Raw genomic sequence first — 21,589 nt, 5'->3', positions numbered from 1 at the left:
CTAAACTACCATGGCTTTTATCATAACCACATCTTAGAGAGTTATAATAGCTTAATGTTTTATTTTCTATTTAACCAGGATGGCCGTTTCTCCTGTTCTTGATCTATAATATGTTCTATAGATATCATAGCCAGGAAATTTTGTCTTTTTTTTTTTTACTAATTTGGTTTTTTAAAGAGCTATGATATTTAGCTCCAATGTGTTAAAGAATTTGTCCAGAAGATTTATTTTTTGGATAATCCCACCATAAGTTAAGTTTCAAGACCCAGGACGTAGATTTTTCTGCTGGTGTGCTAACATATTTGACCGATGGTACTTATGGCTAATATTACTTATTACAGCGACTAAGATGACTGCATAACGATAGACTTGTAAAACTGGTGTGGGAAGAGATTTCCACAGGCAAAAGACCACTCGGACGTCCCAGAATGCGATGGAGAGATAACATCCAAGCAGATCTCCGGAAAATGAACATTCCATTTGACCCTAGGTTGATGGAAGACGAAACAAATTGAAAAAAAGTTGTACAGTCAGCCAAGACCCACCCAGGGTTGTAGCGCTACGTGATGATGACTTATGGCTGCCATCACATAAGTCATATTCTCTAGCGTATTAGAAAATTGTGCCATCTTCGTATTAAAATACATTTTTGAACCTGATAGCCAAACAAACGAGCCATTGTTAAAAAACGGCATTCTTGGTATTGACTTCCCGTACGGTGACGTGCTAATACAGCTTTTAATGAACTCAATCAGTATAAAGTGGCATAAGATTGGTACTGTTTGTTTTCCCATCGTTGTACCATGTAATTATCTGTAATACACCTCGTGGAAGACTAGTATGTTTAAGTCAAGTATGCAGGATAATATTGTTACAAATGGATTAAAATTTATTGCGCTGTGTTGTGAGATGTTAGCCTATACGAATGCGGTGCAGATTTTGTAAAATTATTTGTTTTGCCAGTGGTGCACAATTTTCGCACAGTTAGACAAATCAATAAAAGTAAATGTTAGAATATTAAAATATTAAATTTGTCGGACTTTTATAATCTTTATGTGATAGTACTTTACAAAAATAACCAACTTAGTTCAGTCGTAAGAGATCTGACCCCTAAAAATCATAAAAACAAGCTGAATGTTGCCGAGAATATCAAGCTTTTTGGTAGTCAGGATGTGACAAGGGTATAAACTCTACTTTTTATATTTAATTATAAGTTGGTCTGTATAGCAGATTAATGTAGTAAACAGTAATTAATAGGCCTTTGATCAAACATGAGTTCTCTGTACCATTTTATTTCTAGAACATAGTCTTTATCCCGATGCACTATCATTTATTGTTTTAATTCCACTGTAAAATTGCAAGTCTTGGCAATGACTGGTAAAAATTTATAGTGTGTCCGTATCTTATCTTTTAGGAGTTCAAGAATTGGATCATCCATGCATGTATTCAAAAATGGTGCATTAAACGTTAACGTGCTAATGCAGCTTTCAATTAACTCAACCAGTATAAAGTGGCATAATATTAGTGTTATTTCGTTTCCCATGGTTCTACCATGTACTTGTTTTTAATACACCTCGATGAAGACTAGTATGTTTGAGTTAAGTATGAAGGATAATATTGATACAAATGAAAATAGTAATTATAAGTTGGTCCATATAGTAGATTAATGTACTGAAAAGTAATTAATAAACCTGTTATCATACACGGGTTCTCTGTATCATTCTATTTTCAGAACGTTGTCTCTATCCCGGGGCACTATCATTTCTTTTTCTAATTTCACTGTAAATTGCAAGTCTCGGCAATAACTGGTACAAATGAATAGTGTGTTCATGATCTTATCTTTTAGGAGTTCAAGACTTGGATCATCCATGCATGTAAGTATTACAAGGCTAAAAAAAAAACAAATTAAGAAAAGATTTAGAAAACACCAGAATTGAAACTTATTATTTCACCGCACCATGACACTATGCTCTGTTTCTTCTGATTTACTAGAGGTTCAAAGGGTCTGGTCATTTTAATCTTCTTACGTGTGAAATGTTGAGCAGATCCGTGGCCAGGGGAGTTGGATGGCAGGATAGTCTGGTCTTGTATACAGAGTTTACAGCAGATATTGATTCGCAAACTGTTGGTAGCTGTAAATCCTGGTGTAATCTGTGGTTCGTGATATACCAAGGGGCATTACAGATCTGGCGCAGTACTTTTGATTGGAAACGTTGAAGTTTTTGTATGTTGGTATCACTTGCTGTACCCCAGATTTGTGCTGCATATTGCCATACCGGTTTTAAAATACATTTATATATCAGAAGTTTGTTCTCCAGGCTAAGATTTAAATTTCGACTCATGTACCAATACATTTTCCTGTAGATTAAGTTGAGTTAAAGGCGTTTCTTCCAGATGTGGATGCCCCAATTAAGTTTGCTATCCAAATGGATTCCTAAGTATTTAACGACGGTATTAACTGGTAGTGGAGTGTTGTTTATAGAAACTGGTGGCGCGACACCTTTTTTTAAAGTAAACGTTATTTGTGTTGATTTTAAACTATTAACTTGGACTCGCCACAGCTTAAGCCAGCTCTTTAGTTTAAGTAGATGATTTTGTAATACCTGGGCTGCTGTAGGATTTAAAGCCATGATAACTGTGTCATCGGCATATATAGCGATTGTTGTATTAGTCGTCGTTGGAAGATCTGATGTGTATATTAGGTAGAGGGTGGGTCCTCGTATGCTTCCTTGTGGAACTCCGGAACAAATTGGAAACAGATTAGTGATTTCCCCACCTCTTTTGACTTGAAAGAATCGATCTGTCATGCTTTCAATGAACTCAACCAGCATAAAGTGGCATAAGATTGGTACTATTTCTTTTCCCATTGTTATACCATGTACTTGTTTGTAATACACCTCGTGGAAGACTAACATGTTTAAGTCAAGTATAAAGGATAATATTGTTACAAATAAATTAAAATTGTAGTAATTTAAAATTATTGATTTTGCCAGTGGTGCACAATTTTCGCACAATTAGAAAAATCAATAAAATTAAATGTTATAATATTAAAATATTAAATTTGTCGGACTTTTATAATGTTTATGTGATAGTACTTTACAAAAATAACGAACTTATTTCAGTCGTTAGAGATTTTACCCCTAAAAATCATACGAACAAGCTGAATGTTTTTGAGAATTTCAATTTTGGTACCACAAAAAAGATGCAAAAATGTTTACCACTTTAACCCCTAAGTTTCTCCCTAAAAGCCTCCTTGTAGGGGGTACAAACCCAAAAAAATCGATTTACCAAGAATCTGTAGGCTGTAGAAAAAAATAGTTTAAATAAAAAATGTAGCTGAGATAATTTTAAATAAAAATTTTTGTTAGCATTTCTTGCGTAAAATGAACGGTTCTCTCAGAAACATCAAAGCGACCGGCGATTTTGAATGTCAGTTCCGCGAGCGAAATCAATTTAAATAAAATTTGTATCAACTCGACGGTAAAAAATCGATATTTTTTTATCAGAGTGTCCTATCAACAAAATTAACATGCGTTTTAAAGGTGAAGAGTACAGCTTTCGTATGAATATTTTTTATTTTGCCGCAAATAAAGTCAGTTTCTATAAAGCTGTTTAATAAATCAACTTTACGCAATTTTTGCCATTTTTCCTGAGATCAAAAAAAATTATTACTGTCGTTAATCGGTGGTAGTGAAATTTTCATTGTTGGAGAACAGTCTTCAAAACCTTTATTATAAAAATTTGATTTTGATGTTTGACAACAAATATGAGGCATTTGAATTATGACTAAAAACTCTGAATTTTAACTTTTACATTACAAATGATCGCACGTCACGAAAAATACCTCCAAGAAGACGTTTTTAACTATAATTTATAGCAGAAGTTAAGTATTTTTAAAAACGTTCTAGTATAAATAGAAAAGATCAGTTTTAAATGTTTTATATCGTTTGTAATGTAAAACTACAGCGTTTTTCATGCATATTTCAAATGCCTCACATTTGTTGCAAAAACTGGAAACTAAAAAATCATGGTATATGTTTTAAAGATTAAGTTTTAGTTATAAAACATCGATAGTGGCCTATCAATGAAAGGTATACATTGTATTGATTTCATGAGAATTATAAAAAATGGCAAAAATTGCGCCACGTTTATTTATTTAACACCTTTATAAGAACTTAGTTAATTTGTGGCAAAATACAAAAATTGCATAAAAAAGCTGCACTCTTAACCTTCAAAAGGCATCTTTACTTTTGCCCATAGGACACTCAGATCAAAAGATACTGAATTTTTACAGTCTAGCTGATACAAAGTTTATTGAGCATTAATTTCGCACATTCAAAATCGCAAAATCGCCGATCGCTTCAATCGTTGTTTCTGAGAGAATGGTTCATTTTACATAAAAAATGCTAATAAACGATTTTGTTCAAAATTATCTTAGCTACATTTTTTATTTAAAAATATTTTTTTCTATGGCTTACAGATTCTTGATAAATCGATTTTTTTTCCGTTTCCCCCATCTACGTGGGGGGTTTTAGGGTAAAGCCCAACGTTAAAAGTCGTTAACTTTTTTGCATCTTTTTAAGCGTCCCAAAATTGACATTTTCGGCAAAATTCAGCTTGGTTGTATAACTTTTAGAGGTTCAGTGGGATTTTCGTCTCTGACGACTGGAGTAACTTGCGCCCTCATAAAAGTAAAAAAGGAAAAAAAGAAATAAAAAAAAATAATAATGGTATTCGCTCTTTGTGCATAAACTCTCCAGTCGTTTTTCTTTATAAAAAAATATAAAATTTTCAACTTATTTTCATTTTTTTTTAATTTTTTGACGTTTTTGAACATATTTTTGTCATTATTAGAGTGAAAGGTTAAATTTGGGTTAATACAATAATTGTCAATAAATATAAGTTAACAATTCATTTAATATTTATTGATATCTCTAATTTTTAGTGTTTATATTTTAAACTATTTATTTTATTTTCTCGTTGTTTGTAATAATAATTTAACAGCTACTAAATAGAATAGAATAGAAATAGAAATAATGACTGCAGCAAAGTATACGACAAAATATTTTTTATTAGATGTAGACAAATTTTAAAAAATTAATGATTGATAAACACAAATATAAAACTAGTATATAGTTAATAGTTAGTATATAATTAAGGAATCTGTTGTTGCCATAATATATGTAACGTATTATTTTCTGCAAGGATCTGAATCGGAATCATCAGATAATGTATTGTCATGCTCCGCCGTATATGCTCGAATGGTATAACTCAGATAATCATAATCTTCATTTAAAATATCAACAATAGCATATTTTAGATCTAATCCACCATTAGATATAACAGGCTGGCTCACACCATCAAAGTTATCCAGGACCTGAAACCAAAAAAAATTGAGTTTCTAAATACAATTAACTGTGGAAGTTATAACGTTAATAAAAGACCAACAAGTTATTTAACCACAAAAATCTTATAACAATAATACTATATATGTTGATACATACATATGTGTACTTGTTTAGAAAGGAGTAGAGTGAATGAGCAAACTCTAGATCTAGTAGTACTCACTAATTCCGATAAGTAATATTATAATATAATTTTTTTAGTTGAAAATGTAATTATTCTTACAATCCATTGTGGCTTCTTCTCACATAAACATAATATTTAACTTAGACATACCACAAGAAAACAGTTTCAGAGACTTCTTTGCTATTGACTCTACAATAAAAATGACTATTTGTTGTTGTTGACCATGTGGGCAATGACTGCTTACGTGATCGTTCCATTTCACGCTTTTCCTTTTTCGCTAGTTCTTGATGTCCCTCACCTTACATCTCCGTTATATATTGATACTTCTAGCTCTATTAGTAGTATTAGTATCTTACCATCAATTTTTTGACGGGTTCTCATCTTTAAAGTTCCTAGCATTCTTTTTTGTCTCTGTGTCGGGTTGCGTTTCTACCGCGTATGTTATTATTAAGCTATGGTTTGTTAGAACAGTGAGCGACGCATAACTCACAGTCAGTCGAACGCCGCGCACGTTCGTCAAAATCAAATAAATGGTTCTCTATGATAACGGTTTGTTAGGTTCTGCTGAGCTGCGCGTACTGTAGAGCGATAGCCGTGTACTTTGACGGTGTGCGCTGGAATCAACTGCGATTTAATTTGGACGCAAACTTTCAGCTGAGCTCACAGCGTACACATCTCTACCGAAATTATAATTGTATTTTTATATAGTAATTATTATTGTAATAATTAAGTGATGTCTACTAAATTTTCTCCCGAGGAAGATGAAAGACAAGTGGATCTAGTACAAATTGTAAGATAGTTCCAAATATATCCCTGGAAAGTCTAAAATATTCTCGAAGTTTTTTCTCGTTTTGAAACAATCTTTCTTTGACTGTTAATTTAAAAGTACCTTCTGTATTAAGACATGAAAAAATTTCGTTTACATTTTTATTTCTTTTATTTAGATTTAACGTTATCAACTCTTCTTCTTCCTCCCCTTCTTGGAGTAATAAAATTATTGCGTTAAGTTTGCGAGAATTCATTTTTTTAACGTACAACCTTTGCGAGAATAAACGTGAAACTAATTTCTAAACTTGTTTTTAGAGCGACAGAATATGTATGCGAATTAATCTAACAAACCGACTCATCCAAAGTTGCCGTGAGTCGAGTACAACAGATTCTGCTGTACGTGTATGCTGTGCGCTGCGCACTGTGATGACCGTTTTGTAAATTCTGCGTTTCATTTCTTTCCCGATATTTTTTTTCCTTCATGTTTTTATATTCATGTATCCCGCGGTCCTTCTTATAGGCTATATTAAATAGGTGGAGTATACATTATAATATATCATCTTCACTTTAAGAGAGTAGTTGTTTTTTTATTTAGCTTTGCGTGTCTCGACAACTTAGGTCATTGACACAGGTCCAATTTTATTACATTACATTACAAGAATATAAAGTAACATTACAATCGATAAAGAAATACATTAAATACATTAAATATTGTTACAATTATTATTTATCAAATTCTAAACTACGTTTCTTCCTCTAAATTTCCTGGTAAATCTTGGTTTCATAGAGAAAAGGTTCTGGAATTGATTTGGTGATGTACGGTGTACAGATTTTTAAATTCTTGGTAAATCGATTTTTTTTGTGTTTTCACCCCCCTTCGAGCGGGTATTAGGGGAAAGCCCGGGGGTAAAAGTAGTAAACTTTTTGCATCTTTTTTGAGGTCCCAAAATTATTCTTTTCTGTAAAATTCAGCTTGTTCTTACGATTTTTAGTGGTCTACTCTCTGACGACTGGACTATATAGAGAAATAAAAGAACATCAATAGCAATAACATCACAATAGCCAAACATATAAAAAGGAAAGGAATAGCACCAGCTTTTAGAACAAACAACAATTTAGGCAAATATATTAAGAACAACAAGAGCCAAAAAAAAGCAATTACAGAGTGGTGTATACAAACTTAAATGTGGCGTCTGCTCAAAAACTTAACTAGTAGAACTTTTATCAAACGTAAAGCATACCATAAAAGGGCTTTCAACAATAGAAAAACAGGTTCTACGTACGCACTTTACTTTCTAGACCACGATCATTCTTTTAGTGGCGAATTTTAAATTCTTTACACTCAAAATAAAGGCCTTAAGCTATCTTTATTAGAATCTATGGAAATCAACAAATTTAAAAGTACAGACATAATGCTGAATGACCAACTTAAGACAAACAGTTCTCTCCTCCTCAACTTATTCAGTTAAAGACTATAAAGTGTAAACACATACCAAAAATAGATCACTTGAGAAAGGAGCTCTGGCCGAGACAGCTGTAGTGATAATATTTTAAAAATAAATTTTGTGGAAGTGTTGAAAACAAAAGTTTTCAGTGTTTTATTGTTATATAAAATAAATTTCCTTCAAGTAACTGTGGAATCCATCACTTAAATAAAAGAACTATTAAAATAACATAGCAACGCCAAATTCTAACAGATACCTAGAAAATCTGACACCTAACCCTGATAGTAATTACTTATTTTAAAAGGCCACAAAAAAGCTGAAGTGGCTCCAAAACCAAATTTAACCTTTCAAAACAGAATATTTTAAATGGTTAAAGAAAGATTGGAAAAAAGAAGACGCTTGCGCAAAACACTTAGAAAAGGTATTTTAGTCGTTAACAAAAAATACTCAAAACTCCTACTGAAGTAAACAGTCTATTAAAATAACTTAATAAAAAAAGTCGCCAGGTCATGATCTGATAATAGCCAACATACTAAGTAATTTAACTAGAAAAGGAACCAGAAAGGGAATAGTAAGTTTAACACAAATCACAAACTCGACACTAAGAACAGGCTACTTTCCTGCACAATAGAGTTTAACGAAAACCTTCACATGAGATTAAATCCTAGCTATTCATCAGCCTATTACCAGTTATTTTAAAAGTCACAGAGAAAGTCATTGCAAGTAAACTGATTATTGATATACATAAAAACAATATTCATCAGTTCGGTTTTCGTTAAAATGACGGCACATCTGAATAAGTGCATAGGGTGGTAGGAAAGATACAATCAGCCTTCGAGGAAAATGGCTTTTGCAATGTCATTTTCCTGGATGTAAATGAAGTATTTAACAAGGTCTAGTATCCAGGATTACTATTCAAATTTATTAAAGCAATCTCCCAGCCGCTATATACGATACTAAAATCATAACTGGAAGAAAGACTATTTTATACAAGATACAAAGAAAGTTTGTCTAACCTCCACAACATAAATGCAGCGTCTTAGGACCAATTCTCTACAAAATCTGTATATCTGATTTTAAAACTAGAGAAGAATCCACAATCGCAATATTAGCAGATGACACTGCAATTCTGGTCAAAAACCCAGATCTTATATAAGCAGCTGAAATATTGCAATAAATTGTAGAGTTTAGCTTTAATAAGCGCTAATTATTATTTTTATTATGATAAATGTACAGAGTAGAATTCATTCTAATAAATTAGTACAATTTTCTATTATTAAGATCAAGCTGTTCTCTTTGCTTTTTCGCCTTTTCTGTTTCACGTGCGCTTAATAAAATATATTAAATTTCTGCCACGATATAGAATTTAAAAAGTATATCACGTAATAGGGTACATTTGATTGTACCAAGTGAATTTTATTTTTAATGCAAAGCCTGTCTTATTTATCAATTAATAACATAGGACCTATGTTATTAATTAGACCTATGGTATTGATATGACCCATACCCTACTTAATTAGACTTAATTAGTTAAGTTTTTTTAAGTAATAATAATAATAATAATAATAAAACAGTAAATAAAACAATAAATGGTCCTTGTCAATTAATTTGTTAAATTTAAATACAGAAAATACATACTAACACACACGCACGTTAGTGGTGAACTCAGAAAGTAGGCATCTGGAATTCTAGCTACGATGGAACTTCCTCGCAATGGTGTAGTGATATTGTTGCCATATACCAAATTTTTCCTACAAAAGTACCAAAAAAATTAAAATTCTTCTAACGAAAATAAAAAAAAATTAAGACAAAATATTAAAAGACAGGATGTTCATAAACGTAGAACTAAACAAAAAATTAAAGTTCTGGAACCTGTAAACGTGTATATTAAAATAAACGCATACCCTTAGAAGCAGAATCCATTTTAAATATAAAACTAAATTATAAATTATAATTATATATAAAAAGTAAAAAAACCGACTCTAGTTGGCTTCTAGATAATATGTTTTCTCATATTTTTCTATCTTAAGTAATTTCAATATCTACCCTTTACCTGCAGGTTCTCCCTAATTTTGGCATAAATTGGTGCCATCCCTATACTTTTAGTAATATATCCATTTTTATTCATTCCACGTCACACACGCAAACCCTTAAACCCTGGTCCATACAATTTATAAGGTCTCATATATAGCATTAAGGATGGCTCATTTCATGACGTATTATATACGTATTATATTGGAAAGTATCCCTCAATACAATCACAGGCCTTATTGGTTTTAATAAGAGTCCTGTAGTTGAACCTCTAGCTTAGTAAAACAACTTTAACTACGTGTAGATTTATAAATAATTATATAGGTTCCCAAATATTTCCGCGGTTAATACCATTCAAACCTTAAGCTAAGATTAATACTATTACAATAGTTAATAATAAACTCAACAGTCTTTCGGGTTCAACCGCGTCGATTATTATTGCGCCGAGCTTTCGACATTCTCTTTGATGACATTCTCTTCTTCAGGGCTTTCGATTTCTCAGTCTCTTAAGCCCACAGACACTACTACACTGATCACTAGCCAATGCATTGCTTCTACTGGGAATAAAGGACGGTTCATTTATACCCTCAATGGTGACGTCCTATTCGCTTCTATAAACCAAGAATTATCCGAGAAGCAATAAAAATTAAAAAATGGCCAAATTCTCTCAATAAAAGAGATAACAGTACACGGTACCTTCGACATGGAGACTCTTATTCAGAAAATATCATCAGCTCTACCCGCCAATCATAATCCTACTGAAAGAAATTTTTGCGAAAAATCCCGTCCCAATCCCGAACGCTAACTCGCACGCCAACCTCCACCCAAACAAAGTCCCCTTGACGGTATAAATAAACCCTCCTGTGTTCCTGTAGCAGTAATGCATTGGTTAGTGATTAGTGTAGTAGTGAGTTTAGTATTAATTCTTGTAATAGTATTAATCTTAGCTCTAGGATTAAATTATTATGTAATATATATATATATATATATATATATATATATATATATATATATATATAATATATATATATATATATACAGTGTGACCCATTTAGATTGGAAACACCTCTATAAAATTTGAAATTGTTAACCGATTTAAACCAAATTTTTTTTTTAATGTCATGTTATAAAAGGTCTATTGCGGGACAAAATATGAAATATTTAGTTAAATTTTCACGGCAGTCTACGATACTTTTTCTTCGTCGAAAATAGAGAATTTTTATTAGCGATTTTTTTATTAAAAAAAATTCTACGCCACTGGATTAAGAGTGGCTTCAAATAGCTATGACAAAAATTTCATTAAAATATATTTATGAATAACGAAGTTATGACAACTTAAAATTTTAAAACTCACTAAGAAAAAAAATCTGTATTAACGTTAAAAAAAACACTCTGTATTAACAGAAACATGGAAACATAATTTTAGTTTAAATCCTAGTTGCCTTTACCAATCCACCATCTAATTGGATACATTTGTCGTAGCATTTATGAACATTTCTTAGTTGTTGGGGAGTAATTTCTGCACATGCCTGTCGAATTCTTGTACGAAGTTCGTTTACGTCTCTTGCACGGGTTTGGTAAACTTTTTATTTGATAACTCCCCAGAGAAAGAAGTCTAAAATTGTGAGATCTAGAGATCTGGGTGGCCAATCTATCAACGGACTACCCCGGCCTATCCAACGGTTCGGAAAATTTTCATTTAGCGATTGCTTCACGGTTCTGGCGTGATGAACAGGACACCCATCTAACTGGATATACAAATTTAATCCTTCATTAATTGGGAGCTCATGAAGAGTATTCTACAAGTCGGTGTTTAAAAATTCTAAAAAGTTCTGTGAGTTCAAGTTTTCTTCAAAAAAGAAAGGACCAGTAACTCTCTCGTTCAGTATACCACACCAGACATTGATTTTTTGAGAATACTGGCTTTTACAGTTTATTACCTAATGGGGATTATCTGCTGTCCAATAGCAACAATTCTGTGATGATACTTCTCCATTTGTAGTGAAAGTGGCTTCGTCGGTAAACAACACGTTTTTTAGAAAATTTATATTGTTTAAATATTCCCCTTGGGCCCATAAACAATATTCTAAACGTTTTGCTTCGTCGCCTTCTTGTAATGTGTGTAAGAATTTTGGTTTGAAAGGTTTAATATTATTTACCTTAAGACATCGCCGAATACTCTCTCAAGGCACATTTAAATATAAACTGGCATTCCTTAAACTGGCATTAGGGTTATTTCTGAAATGATCTAAAATAATTTGATCACTCCTCTTCTTCTTTGTAACGGGTTATTTTTTAAAATTAGTTTTGATACTGCACCATATTCATTAAATATTCTATTTATTTTGTTTACCGTACCGCAAATAATATTAGGACGATCCACATGTCTGTCATTAAATATTGTACAAACTTCCCTGGCACTTCTATCGTTATCTCCCAAAAGACGTACAATTTCAATTTTTTCTCTCAAACTTAATCTTGCAGCCATAACACAACATATTATTAAAAGAATTTGAAGTAAATATTGTTGCAGATATTATGGATAAATTTATGCTAGCACTGAAATTTGTATGACACAAATAATGTCATACAGTAATATCGTTGTCATGGCAACTGAGATTTAAGTTGTAGCATGTAAAGTTAATAATAATGTAAGTGCGTTACTTGCATTAAATTTTTATGCTATTTTAAACATTTTTTTGTCTAGTAGTAGTTTATTATTAAAATTATTTGAAAAATAATTAGTTTTATGGTTATCTGTTGATACAGGGTGTTCTTTTTTGACTCGTAGCTTAGTGAGTTTTAAAATTTTAAGTTGTCATAACTTCGTTATTAATAAACATATTTTAGTAAAATTTTTGTCATAGCTATTTGAGGACATTGTAAATCCAGTGGCGTAGACATTTTTTTAATAAAAAAAGCGCCAATACAAATTTTCAATTTTCGACGAAGAAAAAGTATCGTAGGTTGCCGTGAAAATTTAACAAAATATTTCATATTTTGTCCCGCAATAGACCTTTTATTACATGACATTAAAAAAAAATTTTGTTAAAATCGGTTAACAACTTCAAATTTTATAGAGGTGTTTCCAATCTAAATGGGTCACACTGTATATATATATATATATATATATATATATATATATATATATATATATATATATATATATATATATATATATATAATTTATATATTATAATTTATAATATATAGTCTTTTTCATATGTAGACCAGCCCTATGTCAACAAAATCCTGTCAATACATATTCGTGAGTCCTGAGATGCTATGTATAGTCTATATTTTTTATACGACTTGTGGCAGCCGTATCTCAGTGGCTATGTTACTGGCTTAACAAGCTAGAGGGTCCGGGTTCGAATCCCGGCACCGACAAAAATTTAATATTTCTAATTTAACTGAGCTGCCACTAACATCACAATACTGAAAATATTGAAAGCATTTTAATCATGGTGATAGTGCCGAATCGTATAGATATCGTTGCTCTTGCATACTCCAACGAAGATGTTCTTCGATGAAGATCTACATACCATCTTTTTTTAATATATGAAAAATTGAAAAAAAAAACAAAAGAATAGACGAAAAAATAATCAGGCAGTGCAGTAGCCTCAGGATAGAAAAATTATTTCCTGAAACAGCCAGTAATGAAAGTCTTTGTAAAATTGTGAAAATGATAATGCCAACGTTTGACAAAGGATCCGGCACCTACAGAAGTATTGATCCAAACATTGTGAAACTTATGTAAAACGGGAGTTTAGGAGGATAAAATAATTTTCAGGCATAAAGAGCATTTCAAGTAACTTAGGTTAAATTTTTGTGGTTCCAAAGTGTAGAACTACAATATGCGGGGCGTGACTAACACCCAAGAAACACGTAAAGTATCTGTGAGTGACTTTGCAGTAGAATGGAAAGTAGGGTGAGCATGTGTGGGAAGTGACCTGGAAGAGTGCGAATAGTGCGGCTGCGTTGAGGAGAGCAATGCTCAAAAATTGGGGTACCAAAATTTGAAAGTAGGAGAGCCTTACACGATTGTGCAATCGATCGTCCTCTAAGTCTGGAGTGCAAGGGTAGAAATATCTCGGCCTCCAGGAGGCTCAAAACACGAGTAGATGGAAAAAATCTACTGCGAGTGATATGCGCCTACTTACAGGACTGCAATGGCAGCTTTCTAAGTCGTCAATGGATGTGTTTCGCTTTATGTGATGGCAGTGTTAAAAATGAACTATATGAGAGAAAAGACCTTACTATAGCAGAGAGAAGACAGGAAAGGGAAAAGTGTATTAAAAGATTTCAAGAAGAATGGAACAATACGGAGGATGTGGCACATTGTACAAAGATTCATATCCTGAATCTAAGAAATTGGGCGGACTATGGTCACAGGCGACTGCATTATTTCCTAACGCAGGGGCTGACAGGATACGGGTGTTTTATTGCTTACCTATTTGGGTTCAGAAAGGCTGACATTGATGAATGCCTATACTGCGGACACCGGGACACTGTGCCATATTTAATACCATGTTAAAGTGCAACAGATGGATAGTAGAAAACAACAGAATTAAAAGAGAGTCATGTGTAAATTTTGTGACAGTGGCAGAAATGATTAAAAATAAAGACAGTTTAACTAGTGTACACAAATATATCCATGCAGTGATCAAGAAAAGAGAAGAGAAAGAAAGACAGTGACCAACGGCAAAAGTAACAGAGAACCATGTTGTAACTTTAAAGTAGAGGGTTTAATAAGAGACAAACAAGTGTGTTACTGAGACAAGCTAAAGTGATGCCGTTTTAGGAGCGATGACGGAATTTTAAGCTCTACTTGGAACGGCGTTGCTCTCAAAACAAAAAACCCAATTTTTGGGACCAAAAAAGAGGTAACAGGGAAAAGGGAAAGAGACCTCTCCTTGCTTACAGTCTGTGAATACATGACGGTAGTCTTTTGTAAATTTTAGACCCACCCATGTCAAGACGAAAAAAAAATGGTTAGATTTTTACGCAAACATCTAGTTAATTATTAAATGTTTCGGTGTACACAGGATACTGTGTCGAAATGTTTCTGAGGTTTGAGTGGATTAAGTTAACTGGATTATTACTTGTATATTGTTATCTATTTAATGACCGGTAAAATTAAAAATATTATTTACTATACAGGGTGTCCAGCAACTCGCCTGACAAATGAAAACCACAGATTCCTCAGGTAATTTTAAGACGATATAACCTATTTCACCCAGTCCGAAAATGCTTCCTAAGGGAGCTAGAGCTCTTTGAAGATGGCGTCTGGTAAGTAGTTTTTACTTACACTCTATTTAGAAAAATGAAAACTGGTACGATTATTTATCCTTCAGAGTTGAATCTACTACTACTACTACTTGTCGGTTTATAACGTTCTCCGCCGTTTTCCGACTTTCAATCGCCACTTAGACCGGTTGTTCCATAGATCATCTTCTATGGCCCTCTCTCTCAGTTCTTTATTTATTCCTTTTTTCCTTATTCCTCCAACTTTTTCTCGGTCTACCTCGTTTTCTCTTTCCTTCTGGTTGCCACTTTAGTATTTCTTTTGGCATTCGTTGTTCGTCCATTCTTTGTATGTGTCCGAACCAGATAAGTTGTTTTGTTGTTAGGTCATCTGTGATTGTTCGTTTGATTCCCATTATTTCTCTAATGCGTTCGTTGGTAATCCTTTCTCTTCTAGATCTTCCTGCGGCTCTTCTCCAAAAATCCATTTCCGTCGCTTTCAGCGTTGACAGTGTTCTTTCTTTCAGTGGCCATACCTCACAGCTGTATAAAGTGATACTTTTTACTATAGTCTCATATATCCTCTTTTTATTTTCTTTGCTGATGGGTTGGTCCCATAAAATGGTGTTTAACATTGTGATGGCTTTTCTCCCTGGCGTATTTCTCTCTCTTATGGCTTTTTCTAATGTTCCATCTTATGAAATGGTAATACCTAGGTATTTGTAGTCACAGCAGTGCTTTATCGTAGTGTTATCGTCTAATATGAGATTTTTTTGTTCTGCTCCAATGCACAAGTATTCGGTTTTCTTTTTATTTACTTCTAGACCCCATATATCATACTCTTCAATTAATTTTCGTGCCATATAGTTTAAATCGTCATAATCTTGAGCCATTATTACTTGATCGTCTGCAAAGTTAAGCGTATATACCATAGTATTGGTGAGCGGTATCCCCATTGTCCTGCATTTTTGTTTCCATCTTTTTAAAGCACTTTCGAGGTATATTTTAAATAAAGTGGGAGACAAGCAACATCCTTGCTTTAATCCTTTTGATGTTATAAATCCTGTTGTTATTTGTGTCCCTGCTTTTATCTTTGTTATTGGTTGGTTGTATAGCACTTTAACGGCTTTTATTAATTCTATATTAATATTCGTGCTGTCCATTGATTGCCACAGCTTCTTCAGTAGAACGCTGTCGTAGGCTTTCCGTAGGTCGACGAACAACATATGAATCTCTTAATTCCTTGCCATCTTTTTTTCTATTATCTGGGTTAAGGAGAAAATGTGGTCAATAGTGGATCGACCCGTACGAAATCCTGCTTGTTCTTCTGCTTCATAATCTAAGTATTCTCTCTCGATTCGGTTCTTTAACACCTTTCCATATATTCGACTCATAGATCCGGTTACAACTATTCCTTGGTAATTTTCACAATTATTTTTATCGCCCTTTTTATGTATAGTGCTGAGGTATGATATCTTCCATTCCGTAGGGATTTCGCTTGTGTTTATGCATTCTTGAAAAAGTTGTCGAAGACATTCGTACAATTTGTTCGTTCCGTACTGAAACAATTCTCCGGGTATATCTCCTGGTCCGGGTGCTTTGTTCCTCTTCAGCTGTTTACATAAATTTTTATTTCTTCTGTTGTTAATCTTATTGGCGAGCCAACTATTGAAATTCTATCTTGCTTTTGATTTCTATGTTCCTGAAATTCGACTCTATTCTCTACCAAAAGTCCTTTTTTTATCCTCCAGAGTTGAATCAATTTCATTAATTGTAAATTTCTAGTACCGTTCATAGGCGTCCGTTTTGGGTAGGTCAACGGGTATTTTAACGCATAACTTTTTTGTCTGTAACTTTTAAGCATTTTTGATACTATATTATTAAATTTTTAGATATTCTTGTACTAAAAGTTACTCCTACTTTAAGTCTGTAGGATACACCTTTTTCAAGAAAAATCGATTTGAAAATTTTTTAAGCAGGAAAATCTCCTTGTAGCAGTGCTTGTAAGATAGTTCTTGCGAATGAATTTAAAATTGTGGGATTCATAACAGATACTCTTCGAACACTAATTTCTAAATTTTCCTAAACTTCCATTAAAGTGACATCTTAATGTACTCTTACATCATTGTGTCGCTCTATTTCATTGTTTTTTGGAACACCAAACTTGTTTTTCTTAACCGGGTAATTTTTCATCATATCTACTTTATTGCTCGAGCGTTACACCTCATTTCGCAATAAAATAAATGTATATCACCGTACTCCTCATTAGTAAAAACCATATTTGTTGAATTGAAATTATTGTGTTTGAATGTCACAAAGTTAAAATTAAAAGACAAACTTCACGCACTAACACGATTTTGACAATAAAAAACATAGGTTATTAGTTCTGTTGACAGTTTAAAATCTACTTGTGCAAAAAATATTAATTTACCTTTCATAACAAAAAAACGAAAAATTTTTAAATCGATTTTTCTCGAAAACGGTGTATCCTACCGAAATAAAGTAAGAGTACCTTTTAGTACTAGAATATCTTATAATTTAATAATCTAGTATTACAGATACTTAAAAGTTGCAGATAAAAAAGTTATGCGTTAAAATAGCCGTTGACTTACCCAAAACAGACGCATATGAACAGTACTAGAAATTCGCAATTAATAGAATCGATTCAACTGTGGGGGATAAATAATCGTACCAGTTTTTATTTTTCTAAATAAAAGCGTTCTAAAGTTATTAAAAAAAACTATTTTTTTCGGACTAGCTGAATTGGATTAAATCGTCTTAAAATTCTCTTAAATTCTCTTAATCGTCTTAAAGAGTCTCTAGATACCCTCTATTTTAGTATATTGATTATTAAAATTAATTTAAAAAATCTAAATTTATGTTTGTGGTATTTATTTATCTATTCAACTAAAAACTGAAAATATGTACTTAAAATAATTGCTGACTATTACTTATCACTTTAAACACTTTTATGTATAATTCTAAATAAAATTTTAATATAGTTGGTATTATAAAAAAATACTTACGCCTGTCCAGGATGTGGACACAATATTAAATCTTTTCCCTGTACATTTTCCAGAAACACAAAACCAATAACAACAAACAATCCCACTTTTGTCAACATTTTGTAATGAAATTAGGAATATTTAGAAATACGTTATATCTTAAGGTGTATTTATATACTAACTTTGCAGGTCCGTTTAGTATGCATTCTGATGCAGTTAACATTATTTAAATTTTTGATTTATGATTTATATCACACCTTTCAATTTTGTTATCTCAGGTTTTACTCGTGCTTCAATATCTATACTTTACAGCTGATGGGTTAGGTCCAAAGAATAACGGAATAAAACAACATAATATGATATGAAAATATTGTAATAAAATAAACTGATTAAAATACCTTCAAAAATTATTAGCATACAATGTTTATCAAACAAAATTCGTTCTACGTACGTGAACCTTCAATAATGCTTTAATAATAATATAATACTATTACAATCTAAAATCCAGCTTATTATTCTACATAAACAAATCAAGTAATATTCAGTGCCCGTCATAATGCAATTTTGGTGTATCGATTGTACCAAGAAAAATTTGTATGAATTATCCAATTCTCTCCACAGCTCCGTGTCCCCTCTCAGAACAAATTTGATCTCCTTCGACTATCGACAACTTATTTACACGTTACTTATTTGATATAATATTATTTGACCCAAAATTCTCAAATTGAAGATATTATGAATGTTTCTCCCGTTGAAACGCTGCTTCTTCCTTGAGTTGTCCAATTCCTCGTTCTATGCAAAATTAACTATCAGTTCTCAGCAGCCTCCTATATAATTGGCAATATTAAACAAGATTTAGTGTCTTTAGTGCTCTCCTTCGAATGCACGTACCTTTCCAATGATGCCAGCCTCTTTTCCTCTCGTCAAACTTAATCTCTCGTTCCGAAATAAACAGCGATACGTAGAATACAAGTAGGAAAAGTTTACTTACAAATTTGTTCCAGATTAACTACCGTCGGACACACTTACTTCACCAACTCACAACTTATTCTTTATCACTTACTACCCCTGGAGACCACCTCGAAAACCAACCATTCACTTTAAGAAACTGGAACTAACTACCTCTCTCCTCTCATCTATCCATCCATCCAACCTCTCATTATACACACCCATCTCACCACTTTTCAAATTCTCGGCCAATCAGAAATTTGCATACCACTCCCCACATAAAATCAGAAATACCTACACTCTCTCCTAATTCATATTATTTTTACAAGGACACTTAATTTCTATTGGGTATTTACAGATTCTGAAAAACCATTTACTTATTAACTATTTTTATTGTCCTGTTCATGGCGCAAACCCGGATTACGGAACACTTTATGGCTTATGGGAAAAAACCATCGTTAACTTCTATTCATTGTACCCGCACTATCCACTTGTTACTTTTTATAATCTCTGAAATATTGATTTCATGGTACATTTAATATTTTTACTCTTCAATTTTGAATACCACAACAATATATATATATATATATATATATATATATATATATATATATATATATATATATATATATATATATATATGTATATATATATATATCCTACTCCCCAATCTTTTCTCCTTCGTAAGGATGTAGTGGCGTCATGTAATTTGTTTGACTATTTCTGTCCAATTATCTCTTTCCTGTGCGTGTTGTTTTGCTTCAGGGAATGAGTAACCAGTCATCTCCTTTATTTGGTCCGACCATCGTACTGGAGGTCTTTCCCTGGATCTTTTACCCGCTACGTTACCTTCAACTATCATTCGCTCCATGCCTTCTTTTCTTCTAGTTGTATGTCCAAAATATCTTAGTTTATTTTGGTTGATAGTTGTGATGAGTCTAGTTTTTATGTTTAGTTCTGCTAGAATTAAGTTATTTGTGCGATTGGCGGTCCATGGTATGCGCAACATTCTACGGTAGACCCACATTTCAAATGTCATTATACGCTTTGAATCAGCTTTTTTTATTGTCCAAGTTTCTGAAGCATAGGTGGCGATAGGAAATATCAATGCTCAACAAGGCAGAATTTTGTGTTTTTTGTGATGTCAGTGTTCTTCCAAATTTTTGTGAGTTTGGCTGTTGCCGATCCGGCCATTGTGATGCGTCGACGGATCTCGTCTGCGCATCCTCCACTGGTAGTAATAACGGAGCCTAAATAACTAAATTGCCCTGACCACTTCGTAACCTGCCATGATTATTATCTCTGCCTGGTTGTTTCTGATTCTACCGAAGATCATAACTTTGGTTTTCTGCATACTTACTTTCAAACCATATTCCATACTCACCGTGCCTAGCCTATTCATAATTTGTTCCAGTTCTTCTGGTGATGACGATAATATAACAGTGTTATTAGCATAACAATGGTTTTTTAGTTTTCTTCCTCCTATCGTTGCTCCACCTTGTCATTTATCAAAAACTTGACGCATAATATGTTCACTATATATGTTGAATAGGATAGGGGATATTAGGCATCCCTGTCGAACTCTAGATTTTAATTTGAAGTTTTTCGAAACCACATTATTAACTCTTACATTAGCACTACATATAGTTGTTGTAATAAATAGATTAGATGTTCTGGCGTACCCATTTCTCTAAGTATATGCCACATTTTATCCCAGTTAAACGACATCGAAGGCCTTGGGATAGTCAACCAAGCATAAATACGTTTCTATGTTAAACTCTCGAGAATTTTCGATAATTTGACGAATATTAAGAATATGTTCTCTTGTTCCTCTACCTGGGATGAATCCGCATTGGTCTTGGGGAATTTGTGGTAAGAGAATTGATTTTACCTTTTCATTGATGATGATTAGAAGTAGTTTGCTCGCGTGTGATATGAATGCTACTGTATGGTAATTACTGCAATCTGTCGGTGAACCTTTTTTATATATCGGAATAAAGGTGAGTTTACCCTAGTCATTTGGCCACTTTTCGGTATTCCAGATCTCATTGCAAATTCTAAGTATTACTTCCGTTCCCTAATTCTCCCATTTCTTTGAGTGTTTCACCTGTTATTCCATCTTCTCCTTCCGCTTTTCTGATGTTTAGTTTTTTAATTGCCCCGCCTTAATTTCTGATTTCAATATTTAAGGTTAATTTTCATAACTTCTTTTATCTGTATTATTGTCTGGGTCGTTGATAGAGAATAGTTTTATATATAGAGAATAGTATATATATATATATATATATATATATATATATATATATATATATATATATATATATATAGTAGAATTTCTTGGGCTCATTGTCTATTATTGTCTATTTTTTATTCACTTTTCTTTAACGTTTTCGTCGGATATGCCTTTTTCAAGAAATATTATTGACTTAAAAACACTTGATCAGAAAACATAATAAAATATAGAAAGAAACTTTGACTTTGCCAAAGAAAAGAGTTTAATGTAATAAATTTCAGGTTTCTACGTCCTTGATTTTTTCATTTTCTACTTTTAAATTTGGTGTTTAATCATGGTCCACTATTAGATACCTATTCACATTTTGTTATAATATTTTTAGC

At 32.6% G+C, this 21,589-nt stretch overlaps 1 protein-coding gene across 1 annotated transcript; it reads right to left on the bottom strand.

Annotated features, from left to right (window-relative positions):
- Positions 1–5,051: 5,051 nt before the first annotated feature.
- LOC140446743 (uncharacterized) lies at positions 5,052–18,203 on the bottom strand. The gene is made up of 3 exons (XM_072539334.1): positions 18,047–18,203; positions 9,385–9,493; positions 5,052–5,377 (listed from the first exon to the last, which is right to left on the bottom strand). The coding sequence occupies exons 1-3, from the start codon at positions 18,142–18,144 to the stop codon at positions 5,192–5,194; spliced, it is 393 nt and encodes a 130-aa protein (XP_072395435.1). The 5' UTR covers positions 18,145–18,203; the 3' UTR covers positions 5,052–5,191.
- Between the last annotated feature and the right edge of the window lie 3,386 nt (positions 18,204–21,589).

This window comes from Diabrotica undecimpunctata, chromosome 7, assembly GCF_040954645.1.
Source record: "Diabrotica undecimpunctata isolate CICGRU chromosome 7, icDiaUnde3, whole genome shotgun sequence".
In the NCBI taxonomy this organism is placed as follows: Eukaryota; Metazoa; Arthropoda; class Insecta; order Coleoptera; family Chrysomelidae; genus Diabrotica; species Diabrotica undecimpunctata.
The sequence above is the reverse complement of the archived record's forward strand: the minus strand, read 5'-3'. Positions and strand labels throughout refer to the sequence as shown.

Excerpts from the sequence above, each read along its gene's own strand:
- LOC140446743 (XM_072539334.1), bottom strand. The coding sequence starts at position 18,144 with ATGTTGACAAAAGTGGGATTGTTTGTTGTTATTGGTTTTGTGTTTCTG. Across the intron at positions 9,494-18,046 it reads TGTCCACATCCTGGACAGGC|GAAAAATTTGGTATATGGCA; the intron begins GTAAGTATTTTT and ends GTACTTTTGTAG. Across the intron at positions 5,378-9,384 it reads CACCACTAACGTGCGTGTGT|GTCCTGGATAACTTTGATGG; the intron begins GTTAGTATGTAT and ends TTTTGGTTTCAG.